The 15,807-nt window shown below is 45.1% G+C and overlaps 3 protein-coding genes across 18 annotated transcripts in view; 2 read left to right on the top strand and 1 right to left on the bottom strand.

The window, feature by feature from the left end:
• Positions 1 to 15,807, bottom strand: part of FANCC (FA complementation group C) — a 218,486-nt gene that overhangs the window by 14,125 nt on the left and 188,554 nt on the right. For all 13 annotated transcript variants that reach the window (XM_008963516.5, XM_008963520.5, XM_008963519.5 and 10 more), the window contains 4 exons: positions 13,347 to 13,399; positions 11,901 to 12,000; positions 4,098 to 4,176; positions 1,409 to 1,490 (listed from right to left, as the gene is read on the bottom strand). In XM_008963516.5, the coding sequence (XP_008961764.2) occupies positions 1,409 to 1,490; positions 4,098 to 4,176; positions 11,901 to 12,000; positions 13,347 to 13,399 (314 nt within the window). The remainder of the gene's footprint in view (positions 1 to 1,408; positions 1,491 to 4,097; positions 4,177 to 11,900; positions 12,001 to 13,346; positions 13,400 to 15,807) is intronic.
• AOPEP (aminopeptidase O (putative)) overlaps positions 1 to 15,807 on the top strand; it is a 429,169-nt gene that overhangs the window by 392,829 nt on the left and 20,533 nt on the right. For 2 of the 4 annotated variants that reach the window (XR_010109119.1, XR_010109118.1), the window contains one exon: positions 11,922 to 13,173. The exons of the other annotated variants lie outside the window; for them this stretch is intronic. The gene's annotated coding sequence lies outside the window, so the exon portion shown is untranslated. Of the gene's footprint in view, positions 1 to 11,921; positions 13,174 to 15,807 lie in introns of those variants that run through there. 4 annotated transcript variants of the gene reach the window in all.
• Positions 10,211 to 11,843, top strand: LOC106635124 (small ribosomal subunit protein eS26-like). The gene has a single exon (XM_055117858.2). The coding sequence runs from the start codon at positions 10,337 to 10,339 to the stop codon at positions 10,619 to 10,621; it is 285 nt and encodes a 94-aa protein (XP_054973833.1). The 5' UTR covers positions 10,211 to 10,336; the 3' UTR covers positions 10,622 to 11,843.

Raw genomic sequence — 15,807 nt, 5'->3', positions numbered from 1 at the left:
AGGAGTGAGCAGCTGGCACCCAAGCCATCAATCACGGAGCTGGACATAGGTGTGTCACCCATTGTCTGTGTCAACTCGGTGTGAGACTACAGAGAATTCCAGGAGTGAAAAGTGGCAAAAGGAACAAATAAGATAGTCTTAGTAGGCTAGCAGGGACAATGAATAAAATTATACTCTGAAAGAGGAAGCCAAAGAGTGTTATGATACAAGGAATTTAGCAAGGCATAAATGTGAATGCTTTCAAGAAAATCACACACATAAGAGGGTACCTAACACTACTGTTAAGAAATTAACAGGCCAGGCACAGCGGTCCACACCTGTAATCCCAGCACGACGGGAGGCCAAGGCAGGAGGATTACTTGAGCCCACGAATTTAAGGCAATACAGCAAGACCTCTACAAAAAAAAAAATTTTTTTTTTTTTTTGGAGACGGCGTCTTACTGTCGCCCAGGCTGGAGTGCAGTGGCACGATCTCGGCTCACTGCAAGCTCCACCTCCTGGGTTCATGCCATTCTCCTGCCTCAGCCTCCCGAGTAGCTGGGACTACAGGCGCCCGCCACCGCGCCCGGCTAATGTTTTGTATTTTTAGTAGAGATGGTGTTTCACCGTGTTAGCCAGGATGGTCTCGATCTCCTGACCTTGTGATCTGCCTGCCTCAGCCTCCCCAAGTGCTGGGATTACAGGTGTGAGCCACCGCGCCCGGCCACAAAAAAATTCAAACATTAGCTAGGTGTGGTAGTACACGCCTGTAGTCCCAGCTACTCAGGAGTCTGAGTGGGAGAATCACCTAAGTGCAGGAATTTGAGGCTACAGTGAGATGTGATCATTCCACTGCACTCCAGCCTGAGAGACAGAGCAAGACCTTATCTCTAAAAATTTAAAACCAACCAACCCAGAATTTATATTAGAATAGATTTTCTCATTTTAGAGATATTTATTAGAGAGAAGGAAAAGCAAGCATTTAACATTCCACCCTACTGTGTAGGAGTTTCAAATCTCCTTCCCTAGAGAGGTAGAGGGAAGACCACAGGACCCAAACAAGTGCCCTTTCCCTTCTGTGCGGCCAGGGAGGGGTTCCCAGCAGGTAGGTGCTGCTTTTTCCAAGGCCTCTTCTTTTTATTGTTATGCCTGTATATTTCAAAATCTAAAACCAGACGTTAATGTAGAAAACGTTTCGATACAGGTATTGACACACGCATACATGCGCATGCCTATTCATCCTGACCTGCTCCAAGCCATCCGTGCAGCCATGCGCTTCCTCCACTTCTCACTTCACCATGGTGCTCACCTGTTTGGTGATGGTCCCAGACCAGTAATGCCTTCCTCTGTCAGCCCTGCTCAAAGGGCAGATGAGGATCTAGGGAAACCATGTGTGAAGTAGATTTGGGAGTGGTCAGTGTTTGCTCACCCATGAGTCTGGTCTTCAACTGCTTCTCTGAGCAGTTCAGAAATATGCTTCAGTGTCTGGAGCCAGTGTCCCCGAGGGATATCTGCGGGTGGAGAGAGATATGTCAGAGGGCAACTGAGGAAATGTCAAGCCCATGAGGAACCACCTGCAGGGACGACCTGAAGAGTCTTTGGGAGACGCCCTTTACTTCTGGTTCACGGAACCCAATACTGTTCTCATGCTTTTCCCAGCCAGTACCTATCTCTTAAGCCTGGGGAAGTAAGATCTGTCCATGTCACACAGAGCTGAACCTCAAAGAATCTAATCTTTTAATTTAGTTTTGTGGGGTTTTAAGACACGATCTTGCTTGGTCAGAGGCTGGAGTGCAGTGGTACGATCCTGGTTCACTGCAGCCCCAACCTCCTGGGCTCAAGCGATCTTCCTACCTCAGCCTCCCCAGTAGCTGGGACTACAGGGGTGCACCACCATGCCCAGCTATTTTTAAATTTTTTTTGTAGAGATGAGGTTTCACTATGTTTCTCAGACTTGTCTCAAATTCCTGGGCTCAAGTGATCCTCCCGCCTTGCCCTCCCAAAGTGCTGGAATTACAGGCATTAATCACCACGCTTGCCCTCAAGTAATTTTAAATTCAGGTACATGGAAGTAGCTAGAGATTGCATAAGCAGCCCCCGCTGAGACTGGGAAATGCCGGGTTGCGGATGCCCTAGGTTTCTTCTTTTCTACCTACGCACTCCTCCATCACTAATGTGTTGATTTCAAAATAGACGGAGACTGTAGTAAAGCAGCCAACAAGGAATTAGGAATAGACTGCCTGACTGCTTTCCTAGGGCTGTGATGAATTCACAATATGATTTCAGGTTTACAGTGGAAAAAAAGGCCAGGAAAGAAAATAAGTGAGCATTATGCAAACGAATGTCTTTTCTTGAGTGAGCTGCTCTGGTTTCACAGTCATCCTGTGGTTTTAAATACAGCTGAGCAGCACATATCTGCAGTTCTGTGCAGCATCTGCAAAAGTTTTCACATAGTGATAGATGCTATAATCGAACACACAAGGAAGGTAAGGCGAGTGATGGACAAACCGCTGCTACTCCACAAGGCCAGCGCCTCCCTCCTCTGAACTCCCGTGGCCCTTGGTGCACAGCCTTTTGAAGGTATTTTTCGTTTCTTCCTTTTACTAGCTATTTAGATGTTTATTTCGCATTTCCTCCACTTGTAGTGTCTACACAGTCAGGGCTCGTAAGTGATCCTCTTTTACACCCCTCTCCCGGCCTTCACAATGGGTATGAAATAAATTTCTGATGAACAGAAGATCATGCCACTAAAAAACACTTCTTCAATCTGTGACCATAACACTGTTTCCCAAAGTAATATACAGACAGCTCTTCTAGGAACTAGCACAAGAGGTTCCTGTACTTCTGCCCGAAGCCACCTATTTATATTTGGACATAAATCTACAAGTTACACAAACGGAAAGGTAAAGGGTTGGGCCCATGCCCATGCACCACCTCACCGTTTATTTACTATTTCCAAACTGAGACACTAACAACTCCAGTACATTTTCTGGAGCTCACTCAGCGTCCCCTGTTGGCTGACTTTAGGCTTTGCTGATCTGACCTAAGCGTAAGGTGAACCCTGGCAGAGTGAATTCCTCATTTTTCTGTCTTGTTAATAAAGTTTTCCCAAGAGTTTTCATAAAACTGTCACCCAGAGATCCCACCCCCAGCTCCAGCATCTGAGAAGACAGTGTCAGGGGATCACCCTGGGCAAGAACCTACATCTTCTCGAAAAAGGAAGAGGAATTTAGGTTTTGTAAAATGCTCTGAAACTTTGAATCATTTGCATTTCTCAAACAGATCTACTCACTCAAGTCTCAGAAAAAAGGCAGGCCCAAAATGGCATAAAAAGGAAATGTGACTGGCTCGTTCCCTTCTGTCTCCTCTCCTCCCATGCTCCAATAAGGCCCCTTTCTGGCTGGCGCAGTCTGTGCCCATGTCAGGACAGCCTTCCATCAGGTTTCAGGCCTCAGAGGGAAAGGATGCCCTTATTCTCTATTTCCGAAATGTCTCCTAAGCATGAGCTCACAGCCACATTCCTGGATCAACACCAGTCGAATGAAGGCTGGAACCATCACTTCCCCAGCTGGATGGCCTTTGGAAGGCTGGCAAAGGATATCAGGAGAGGCTGTGGATGAAGCACCTTACTGAACTCTCTCAAAATCCTTCCCTTAGCTTGGTTAGGGGAAACTTCCCCTGCATTTCCTCAGCTTCATCCATCATTTTGTCTTTTCTTCTGCAACAAGGCTGCACAGAGTAGAAAGAATGAAAAGCAAACGAATGTACTGTTTTATTCTGACTCAGCCAAGTCTTAGCCTGTTCCTGGCATCTGGTGGATCTGGTTGGCACCAGCAGAGCCTGTGTTATCTGGAGGCAGACTAGCAACACCTACCAGAGGCCACTGTTTTTTTGTTTGTTTGTTTTCTTCTTTTGGTAAGTGATCACAACTGGGAAGCCAAGCAGACTCTCATATCAAAATCCACAGAATGTGGGATCCTGGGGGCTCAAAGGGATCTTAGAAATAACCAGTTCTGTCTCCCTCATGCTATAGATAAGGGCCTGATGGGGAGGTCATAATTTGACAATGCTCTTCCCAGGAAATCATTCTGATGTGGGCAAAGTCAACCCTAACTCACCTTGAGGGTCTTGCAGCAGCACCATGCCAAGAGATGGAGAAGTGTAAGGAAAGTAGGTCTTGAGTGCAAACCGCAGCTGCTACAGGATGGAAAATCCAAAGAGCATGAACATTAAGATTGAAACGGGGTCAGGAAAATACAAAACTCTGAGTCCTCTGCCCAAAAAAGACCCACCAGTACTAACATGGTCAGAACACTTTCTTAAACATTTATTTTTTGAAAAATAAGCTCCCAATAACCTCATATTTTCCAGAATAATTAACCTTTTTAAAGTCACCTTCTGGGACTTAAAAATAATAAAGTTATGCTCTTGATGTCTTTATGAGTTCTACCTCACATGAACCCAATTATACAAATAAATCTTCTATTTTGGAAAGACTTGCCAAAGCCGTTGTGAGATGTTAGGTATTTCAGCATTTTTTTTTTTTTTTTTGAAACGGAGTTTTGCTCTTGCTGCCCAGGCTGGAGTGCAATGGCGCGATCTCAGCTCACCGCAACCTCTGGCTCCCGGGTTCAAGCGATTCTCCTCCCTGTCTCCCAAGTAGCTGGGATTACAGGCATGCGCCACCAAGCACCACTAATTTTGTACTTTTTAGTAGAGACAGAGTTTCTCCATGTTGGTCAGGCTGGTCTCGAACTCCCGACCTCAGGTGATCTGGCCGCCTCGGCCTCCCAAAGTACTGGGATTACAGTGAGCCACCGTGCCCGGCTTGTTTTTGTTTTTTTATTGAGATGGAGTCTCCTTCTGTTGCACAGGCTGGAGTGCAGAGGCACAATCTCAGCTCACTGCAACCTCCACCTCCCGGGTCCAAATGATTCTCCTGCCTCAGCCTCCTGAGTAGCCGGGATTACAGGCACACGCCACCACACCTGGCTAATTTTTGCATTTTTAGTGGAGATGGGGTTTCACCATGTTGGCCAGGCTGGTCTTGAACTCCTTAGCTTAAGTGATCCACCTGCCTCGGCCTCCCAAAGTGCTGGGGTTATAGTCATGAGCCACTGAGCCCGGCTCAGCATGGTTTTTAAAATAACAACAAAAGTGTAAAACTGTGCTCGCATTTCGAGGGCCAAAGAGCTACAGCTACCTATGCCCCCAAGGGGCACAGAAGCTTTTTTAAAAATTGAGGTAAAATCTATAAAGCATGGAGTGCATGGGCTTTAAGTATATGAGGTTTTGGTAAATGTGAAAATCCATGTGACCACCACCCCAGTGAAGACACATTTCTATCACGCCAAAAAGTCCCCTTCCAATTCTTAACAATCATTCCCTCCACCCCACCCTGGCAACCAATGTTTTGATTTTGACAAGAGAGATTAGTTTTGCTTATTCTTGAATTTTGTGTAAAGGGAACATAAAGCATGTTTTCTTTTGTGTCTGGCTTCTTGGGCTCAACATATTTTCTTAAAGATTAAGCCACGTTATTGTGTGCGAGTAGATCATTCTGTTTTTATTGCTCAGAAGTAGTCTGAATTGTATGAATATGCCATAGTCTGTTTAGCCATTCTCCTCTTGATGTGCATTTGGGCTGCTTCCAGTTTGGGGCTGTCATGAATAAAGCTGTAGTTAACATGCATACATATGTCTTTTCATGGACATGTGTTTCTGTTTCTCCTGGGTATGCCATCGGAATGGAATTGCTGGGTCACAGATAGATGCTTGTTTAACATCGTAAGGCCATATGGTTTTCCGGTGTTGTACCATCTTACGCCCACCAGCAATGTATGTGAATTCCAGTTGCTCCACATACTCCCCAGCATTTCATCCATTCTAGTGGCTGGGAACATAACCCTATGTATGCTTGCTTTCCTACCTGTTTCACTCTGCACTTTCCTGATGGCAAATGATGCTGAACAGTTTTCATGTGCTTACTGCCAACTTATGTATCTTTTTTGAAAGTATATATTCAAGTCTTTTGTCCATTTTAAAAACTGGTTTCTTAGGCAGTTATAAGAGATCTTCATATATTCTCGACACAAGTCCTCTGTTGTATACATGTATTACAAATATTTTCTCCTAGCTAACAGCTTGCTTTTTCAGTTCCTTCTTTCTTCCTTTTCTTTTTTTTTTTTTAATTGAGATGGAGTCTTGCTCTGTTGCCAGGCTGGAGTGCAGTGGTGTGATCTTGGCTCCCTGCAACCTCCACCTCCCAGGTTCAAGCGATTCTCCTGCCTCAGCCTCCCAAGTAGCTGGGACTAAAGGCACATGCCACTATGCCCAGCTAATTTTTGTATTTTTAGTAGAGACGGGGTTTCACTATGTTGGCCAGGATGGTCTTGATTTCTTGAACTCGTGATCCACCCACCTAAGCCTTGCAAAGTGCTAGGATTACAGGCATGAGCCACCGTGCCTGGCCTGCTTTTTCAGTTTCTTAATGATATCTATCAAAGAATACAAATTTTACATTCCTTTCTTATTTTTTGAGATATGGTTTCACTCTGTTGCCCAAGCTGGAGTGCAGTGGCATGATCATAGCTCACTGAAGCCTTGATCTCCCAGGCTCAAGTGATCCTCCCACCTCATTCTCCCAAGTAGCTAGGACAACAGGTGTGTGCCACCACGTTCAGCTAAATTTTGTATTTTTTGTAGAAAAGGGGTCTTACTTTGTTGCCCAGGCTGGTCTCCATCTCCTGGGCTCAAGAGATCCTCCTGCCTTGGGGCTCCCGAGATCCTCCTGCCTTGGGGCTCCCAACGAGCTGGGATTACAGGAGTGAGCTATGCCCCCAGCCTAAAAGTTTTAAATTCTGATGAGGTCTAATTTATCCATTTTTTCCTATGGTTAGTGCTTCTGAGAAATCTTAGATCACCTCAGTGTCAAACAGATATATTATCCTATGCTCTCTCTAGGGGCTTTATCTTTCTAACATTTCTGTTGAAGCCCATGATCCTCTCAAATTAACTGTTGTGTGCTTTACAAGGTAATGTTTGAGGTTCATTTTTCTACATATGGACATCCAGTTATTCCAGCATCATTTGTTAAAAACGTTCCTTTCCCCATTGAATTGTCTTGGCATCTCTGTCAAAAATCAGTTGGCCACATATGTATGGGTCTATATCTGGACTCAATTCTGATCTATCTATGGCTGTCTTTTTGCCAATACCTCACTGTCTTGATTACAATAGCTTTTAAAATCTTTTTTTTTTTTTTTTTTTTTAAGACAGCATCTCGCCCTGTCTTCCAGGCTAGAGTGCAGTGGTGTGATCATGGCTCACTGCAGCCTCCACGTTCTGGGCTCAAGCAGTCCTCCCACTTCACCCGCCGAGTAGCCGGGACTACAGGCATGCATCACCATGCCCAGCTAATTTTTTATTTATTTATTTTTTTGTAGAGACTGGGGTCCCACTATGTTGCCCAGGCTGGTCTTGAATTCCTGGACTCAAGCAATTCTCCCACCTTGGCCTCCTAAAGTGCTGGGATTACAGGCATGAGCCGCCGTGCCCAGCCAGGTCTTCATTTTTTTGTTCAATCTGACGTTTCTGCCTTTTTATTAGAATATTTAACTTCCATTTAATTGCTGTCATTGTTGAAATTAATGTCATTGTTGGTAGTTTTGGGTTTAGGTCTATCTTTTGACATTGGTTTTCTTTTTTCCCCTCAATTTTTTTGTTCCTTTGGCAGCTTACATTTCTATTTTTTGGCACCTTAAGTCAATCAGATTGTGCCAAGTTCTGGCCCTCTCCCGGCCCCACACTGCCTTCCAACCTCACATGAGGGCAGCTGGGGGGAGGCAGGAGACCTCTCTGTGTGGTGTCCCTTTAAAGGGCTGATGGCCTCCAGTTTCTGTCCACTTTTTCAGGTGCTCTGTAGTGCCTTCAAATAGATTTTTAAAAATACTTTGCCTGGAGTTTATCATTTTTATCTGTGGGAGATGATTTAATCTAGCTCATTACCAGATGCTGTCATGGCTGCAACCAGAAACTGACCTGACTGGCTGTACTGAGCCACAGTGCAGGCTTAGAAAAAGTGGCTTGTCACACCCATCTCAATTTCTGCCTACTGTCTGATAGGGCATATTGATGGAGCTGCCTGTGTCCTCCAAACAGAACAGGGGCAAGAGGAAAGGGTAAGAAGAGACAGAAGCACTGACATGAGTGCTTCTGATGATAGGAGAGAATGTGGATTTATGGGATCACTCATAAACTGTTGCAGGAAGTGCAGATGAGCACCAACACTTTTGAAATGAGTCTGGCAGGATCTATGAAAGCTGAACTTTTGTATTCCGAATACACTTCCACTCCTAAGTATCTATCCCAGAGTGTCCAGAGCAACATTGTTTGTAATAAAAAACAAAACCTGGAAGCATCTCAAGTGCCTACCAGCAGGAGGATGGCTACACTGCCATACGTTTTCACAATGGACTATGCATAACAATACTTCCCCACAGCCACACATGGCAACGTCAAGAAGTCTCTGCTGAGTGGAAAAGCAAGTCTCAAAAGATTGCACAGAGTATGCTGCTCCTGTTTGTTTTATATAGTGCAAAAACAACCAAAACTAAACAAAACATTGTTTAGGCAGTCATATATATGTGATCAAACTACTTTCAGAAAGAGCAAAGGGATAATAAACATAAAATTCATTTTTTTTTTTTTTTGAGACGGAGTCTCGCTCTGTCGCCCAGGCTGGAGTGCAGTGGCGCAATCTCAGCTCACTGCAAGCTCCGCCTCCTGGGTTCATGCCATTCTCCTGCCTCAGCCTCCTGAGTAGCTGGAACTATAAGCGCCCACCACCATGCCCGGCTAATTTTTTTGTATTTTTAGTAGAGACAGGGTTTCACCGTGTTAGCCAGGATGGTCTCGATCTCCTGACCTTGTGATCCGCCTGCCTCGACCTCCCAAAGTGCTGGGATTACAGGTGTGAGCCACCACGCCTGGCACATAAAATTCAAACCAGAGGTTACCTGGAGGGAGAGAGGCAGGGAGGAGCACGTGGATAGACATATATTCAGATTATTAGATATCAGGTTTACAGATATTCATTTTATTAAGAAGGAATTAATGAATAAAACACAAGAGAGAAAAGAGGGTCACGCATCTACCAAATATGACATGAAGGGTTTTGATTAGCTAAAAATGGACAGTCAAGAAGGCAGAGGGTCAACAGATGTAGATGGCCATCAGTTAAAAAGACAGGCACTCAGGTCCAGCTCTAGGAAGAGAAATAAACTAACAGATACCTATGCAGGCATTGGCAAAGCAAAGAGACTTTCCTTTCCTTTGTTGAGCTGAAGGCGAGGGTGGTGGATTCCTGTTTGCTTTTGGATCCCTGCCTTGCCTCACACCAGGACCCAGTGTGTGGTCCCACGTCCTTAGATACGTATGCCTGGTCAGGGTACTAGTCTCAATTAAAAGCAACTGCAACATCATTCCCAATCCATAGTGCCCACGGCCAACATAGAGGCTGAGGGTGAAGTTAAGAAGAAAAACAGGTGCGAGCTAACCCTAAAGAGCACAGTGGCACTCCTCCGCGGCCTCTGCTCCAACCCAGGTGTGCTCCGTGAGGCCACAGGTGAGACTCCCCAGAGGCCCGTTCCTAATGGGGCCTACAAAGAATGCACAAGGGAGGCTCAGAGACATTTACAGTTAGGCTCAAAATAACCGTGAGGGCCAGCTGTGCCTTCCAGCCGAGCCACCTCCAAAATTCTAGGTGGGACCATGGATAGCGCAGCTTGCTACAGCCCAGCTAACTTCTCCAGGGAAAGTGAGGGTGGGAAAAAATAAATCACAAATATTTACTGTTGGCCAGGCACAGTGGCTCAAGCCTGGAATCCAAGCACCTTGGGAGGGCAAGGTGGGAGGATCCCTTGAACCCAGCTGTTTGAGACCAGCCTGAGCAACAGAGAGACTCTATCTCTACAAAAAAAAATTTAAAAATTAGCTCGGCGTGGTGGCTTGAACCTATGGTCCCAACTACTTGGGAGGCTGAGGTGGAGGGATCGCTTGAGCCCACGAAGCCAAAGGCTGCAATGAGCCATGATCATACCACTGCACTCCAGCCTCGGTGGCAGAGTAAGAGCCTGTCTCAAAAAATAAAATAAAATAAATATATATTTATTGTTGCTTTAAAAAGCAGAAACAGGCTGGGTGTGGTGGCTCACACCTGTAACCCCAGCACTTTGGGAGGCCAAGGTGGGAAGACTGCTTGAGCCTCAGAGGTTGAGACCAGCCTGGGCAACATGGTGAAACCCCATCTCTAATAAAAATACAAAAATTAGTGCTTCCTCCAGTCCGTGCCTCCAATATGATGAAAAAAAGAAGGAACAACGGTCGTGCCACAAAGGGCCGCGGCCACGTGCAGCCTATTTGCGACACGAACTGTGCCCAATGTGTGCCCAAGGACAAGGCTATTAAGAAATTCATCATTGGAAACAAAGTGGAGGCTGCAGCAGTCAGGGACATTTCTGAAGCGAGCGTCTTTGATGCCTATGTGCTTCCCAAGCTGTATTTGAAGCTACATTACTGTCTGAGTTGCGCAATTCACAGCAAAGTAGTCAGGAATCGATCTTGTGAGGCCCACAAGGACTGAACACCCCTACTCCAATTTAGACCTGCGGATGCTGCCCCACAACCCCCACCAAAGCCCACGTAAGGAGTTGAGTCCTTAAAGACTGAAAACGGACTATTCTCTCGAGAAAAATAAAATGGAAATTGTACTTAATAAAAAAATACAAAAAGTAGCCATGAGTGGTGACATGCACCTGTGGTCCCAGCTACACGCAGGGGCTAAAGTGTGAGGATCATCTGAGCTTGGGGGGTTGAGACTGCAGTAAACTGAGATCACATCACTGCACTCCAGCCTGGGTGACAGAGTAAAACCTTGTCTCAAAAAAAAAAAAAAAAAAAAAAAAAGTAGAAATATCGGCTAAAACCTGAGAGATCTATTTGACGTTGGCGGGGGGTGTGATCTGGTGGAGCCAAGCATTGTAGTTCTCCTCTCGGAAGTCAAACTGCGGAGAGCTTCACAGGGGCCGTGACATACTCTACAGATGAGATGCACTGGACCAGCACCACTCTCGACAGGCAATGTGTCCCATAAACATTACTTCTGTGGCCGTTAGAAATCAAGGCCAAATATATATGCTGAAAGGTGAAAGCTCTCTGGTAGCAAAGGTCCCTGTTTCACGAGGTCCCTCTAATTGGTCATTGACTCTTGGCAGCTGTTGCCCAGCCTCTGCTGCTGGGGACGTGGAGCACAATCTTCTGCAGGGTGCGGGCCTGGCCTTTGGTTTACTGACTGTGTCTAACACACACCTCCCGCTCACTGCCCTTCCTCACTCCCCTTCTAGTTAGTCAAGCCTTTCCCAGTCACTCTTACCACCTCCTTTCCTGGAAGCCAATTCACATTTGGGTCTCTGATAAGAATGAAGATGCTAATAATTAAGAATGTCCAGGAGTGCTTTGTAATAAGTGCCCTTTCCTATTCATCACATGCCATATAGACCCCAGGGTGCCTCCTGCTGACCTGGGAGGCTCAGATGCAGCCAGAGGGCAGTGTCCTGCTCGACAGACAGTGCACAACACAGGGCCAAGAAGAGCCGTCCTCCAGGGCCATGCATGCTGGCATGACAGAGTTCTCAGACACAATAGTAGACAGATGCTTCTGGGTATCAGGGCACGGGGCAGACAGATCTTGATCTATGTTAAGTTAAAATGGCTTAACCTTTGTTGGGGCACTCATTAGGAACCTTTCTTTGTGAGCAAAACAGTCCATCAAAATTACTGAAAATAAAGTGCTCTTGTCCAAAATACTCTCAACAGCGTCTTATTCTCTGGGATGAATGAGTAATATATGTGATATAACAAACCTGCTTGCTTTCTTTCTCCAGAGCTTCTACAAAGCACTGCGTAAACACCTGAATAGTGGCTATGATTTCCAGGGCTCCATCGGTTTCCAGGAGTGCACACCTGAACAATGCAAAGTCAGATCAGAACACGTTTAACAAGTAATCCGGCAAACATGAAAACCTGCACTGTATAAGGGAAAAGTAGAAACACTTTTTTTGTGCCATAAGCTTCAGCAGTATCTCAACTCATCAGATTTCAGTCCTTGTGTGAAAACAGGATAAATCTGTCGCTCCCTGTTATATTTTCTTTAAAATTGCAATGTGCAGAGCTCTCTTTCTTGGTTCTTAAATTATTAAGCAATGCAAATCCCTTCCACACAGGCTTGCATACTCTGTACAAATATTTTTGTATTGTATGCCTGGACACGCAACATCAACATTTTGCTTTCACAAGTGGAGACGAAGCTGCTCAAAGGGTAAAATGGCCTCGTCCATCCACCCAGCAAAGTAGGAAAATGTGTGTGTACCTGGTTTCGTTTCCATGCATTATTGTACAATTAATTTTTCTTTATGTTTGTTTAAGCAAAACAAAACAAAACCAAACAAACAAAAAAACTCTCAAATTTTGCTAGCTTTAAACCCCAAACACTGTTCTGACTACTGGTGAGTTATTGTCACAATAAAAATTCCTTTCCCCGAAGTCTGCAGTCTGCCCTGCAGCCTATGCTGCTGTGTGTTAGGTGGGAGGGGCTAGAGAGAGAGCTGATATGGGCTCCCCTGGAAGAGGGGCTGGGACACTCCCAGGTGACAAGCTCCCCAGGGGCGTCCAGTCTTAGTACTCCATGGTTAGTACTCCCACTAACTTAGTACTCCATGGTTAAAACTCCCACTAACTGCCAGCCACATCTCAGCTTCATGGCTGTGAGCTCCTCGTCTCTTGCCGTCTGTAAATCTAATGCATTTCCCAAGAAGTACTCGTATTTTCAAAATAAAAATGTAATGTGTTGTAAGAGAACATGCATGGTGTATTTTGCCTTTCAGAAGAGTTCTGTTAAGAATGACTTTTATTTTTCTTGGCTTTCTTTAGCTTTAAAGTCTTTTAAAAATATTGGTCAGCCCTCACATGGTGAAGGGAGTATATTGCTACCCTTTATTCTGAGCTGAGAAAAATCCTACGTGAATATTTCATGATATTAATACCTAACTCAATTCTGTGTTTCTATTATTAGAATCTTAAAAGGCTAAAGAAAATAAAGTTATCTTAATTCTTAGGCACTGGCCTTTAAATTTACACTGATTTTTGAGTTTTTACTTCTAATTACCAAAAAGCTCAGAGGAACAGGAGGGAATCAGAAACTCTAATTTCCCCATGATACAGCCAGAGACTACCACAACATTTTCTGATTCATGCTTGGAAATGGAACCTTTTTTACATCAATTACTAGAAGAAACAGTGTTAACATTTACCTGAACATCTCATCAACAACCCGGAATATGGCAGGGTGGCAGGCTGCTTGAGGCTGTAAAAGGAGAAGACCACGAGAATGTGAAATATCACAAGCACTTTCTCAGAAACTTGCTATTATCAGCCAAAGGAGTTACTGGGAACTGCTGATGTCCAGAAAACTGGCATACTCCTTTTGGTTAGAAGAACGAACCACTGCTGTACTGAAAACGCCCCACATACAAGTGCATACGGTGGTCTCCCTGGGCAGGGGTTACAGGCAGCTTATTCCTCTGTATACTCCTGTATGTCCCACATTTTCTATAAAAGCTCAGGCGATCCATAATACAGAATCAGTAAGTATTAGAGAAACTTTAAACATCCCTCTGCCCGCATGCCGTGGAGCCTGCCTGTACTGCCAGTTCTACTGAAGTGTGCCTGTGTGACCTCCTCAAATGGCTAGATGTGCCTCGAGGTCAGGCCCGTGCCTGCAGCCTGTTTATTCGGTAATGGGTACATAACAATTTAGAATTATTATTGGCAAACCAGTGACCACTACCACGCTGGACTAAATCACATCGCATCTTAATGCACTTAACAGCTTGCGTTAAGATGAAAAGGGAGTTCATGAAGAAGAATAAAAGTTATCTAATTTCTCCTTGAATATTTCAGTGATGGGTTCTGATTATTTGAGTCTGCAGAAGCTGGCCTCCGGTAGCCCTGGGAGCTGGGGGGAGCTTCACTGGCCCAGTCCCTGGTTCCCTATCTTTTTGGCCAGAGCTCAAAGTATGAGATGATGCCAGATGAAAATGCCCATTTGTGTTCCAAAACAGATCCTTTATAGCAGGGTCCGTAACCTTCTCGGCACCAGGGACCGGTTTCTTGGAAGGCAATGTTTCCACAGACCGGGAGGGGGAGATGGTTTTGGGATGAAACGGTTGCTCCTCAGATCATCAGAGGACAACCCGATTCCAGGCATGCGCAGTCAGGATGGGGCTCTGGTTCCGTGGGAAGCGAAGCGCGGGGCTCTGATAGGGGCAGGTGCGGGCGGGAAGGCTAGGGGCTCCTCTCCGCTGTGCACCCAGGGGGCGGGGACCCCTGCTTCACAGCAGCATTCACATGTTAGTGGATCAGGCGCTATTGGAAATTCAAGTCAGAGTGCATTTGATATGACTAGCTTTGGGAAACACTGTTCACAGGCCCCCGTCAGCAAGAAAAAAGGAGGCGCTCTGCTCCGGTCGTGCCCTGGATCACACTGAGGCAGGACCGCGCCTCCTCGCGGCCTCCCCGATGACATTGAGCCCGCGCCATCTAGCGTCCACTGCCCAGCACTGCTGGACCCGCCGGGCTCCAGGCAGGAGCTCTGCCACTTTTTCAGGACAGGATAAATCTCCTTTTAATTATTTCAAGATTTCTAATTTGCAAGTTAAAATGTCCTACTCTTTAAATAATCTATGCTCCCTCATCCTTCACTGATGTGCATTTTTATCTAAAAGGAACCAACTTGATATTCTTACAGATAAATTCATTATCTATGCAAGAAAATAATTTGGCAGGACCACCGTTCAAGAGAGGAGAGGCAGGTTATTTCGTGGCTTCGAACTTAGGCATGTCAGTTAATCTCCTGATGCCCAGTCTCACTGTAAATAATAACAGTTATTAAGAGGTCACTGGATATAAGCATGGAAAATATAAGTTTCTATGTATTCATAATGAAAAAATAAAACAAGGGAAAAGCAACCGTATGTCTTGAAGAAATGTGATTCATCTAAGTTTGCCAGAGCAATTTTCAAAGTTTGTACAACAACATGCCTATTGAATAAGAGTGTTTAAGATCAAATAGCACTGTTATGTGCCCACAGGCAGACAGATAAGAGCTTGGAAATGCGTTGATAGAAAGTAAGATCAAACTTGAAAATGGTAAAATTAAATTTCTTTTTTCTAAATGGTCAAACTATCCCAGAGCCATTCTATAGGTTTGATGCTAGTAGAGAATCATTCAATACTAATTATAGGGATTTCCAAACAGCAAAGAAAATGATGATCAGATGTAGATTAGGGCTACTATGAAAACCACTGGGGGAGCAAGGAAGACAGCTCTTACTCAGTTTGTTAGAAGAGAGTGAGAGCTTAGATATGCTCCTTTTCTGTGCGCTGTTTTCTAGCAAAATCGCTCAATCCAATGTTTTAAATGCCTGCTGGCTGTGTGGAATCTGCTTGTTCTTCCCCATACAGATGGACTCTCCTCTTAGATTTCTTTCTTTCCAAATATTTCAGACCCTTGGCTACTCTTAGCCTGCTTCCACAACCCATTTTAGCTTTTAAAACAGGTAAGAGGCCAGGAGGCAGGGGAACCTGCAGAAACAGCAACGGCAGAGATTTTGATTTGAAAACCAGTCTCCTTTTTTTTTTTTTTTTTTTGAGACAGGGTCTCATTCTGTTGCCAGGCTGGAGTGCAGTGGTGATCTTGGCTCACTGCAACCT

The sequence above is a fragment of the Pan paniscus genome, chromosome 11 (genome assembly GCF_029289425.2).
Source record: "Pan paniscus chromosome 11, NHGRI_mPanPan1-v2.0_pri, whole genome shotgun sequence".
In the NCBI taxonomy this organism is placed as follows: domain Eukaryota; kingdom Metazoa; phylum Chordata; class Mammalia; order Primates; family Hominidae; genus Pan; species Pan paniscus.
This window is presented reverse-complemented; position numbering and strand designations above follow the sequence as displayed.

What these genes read in the sequence shown, in the direction of transcription:
- LOC106635124 (XM_055117858.2), top strand. Translation starts at nt 10,337, where the DNA reads ATGATGAAAAAAAGAAGGAACAACGGTCGTGCCACAAAGGGCCGCGGC.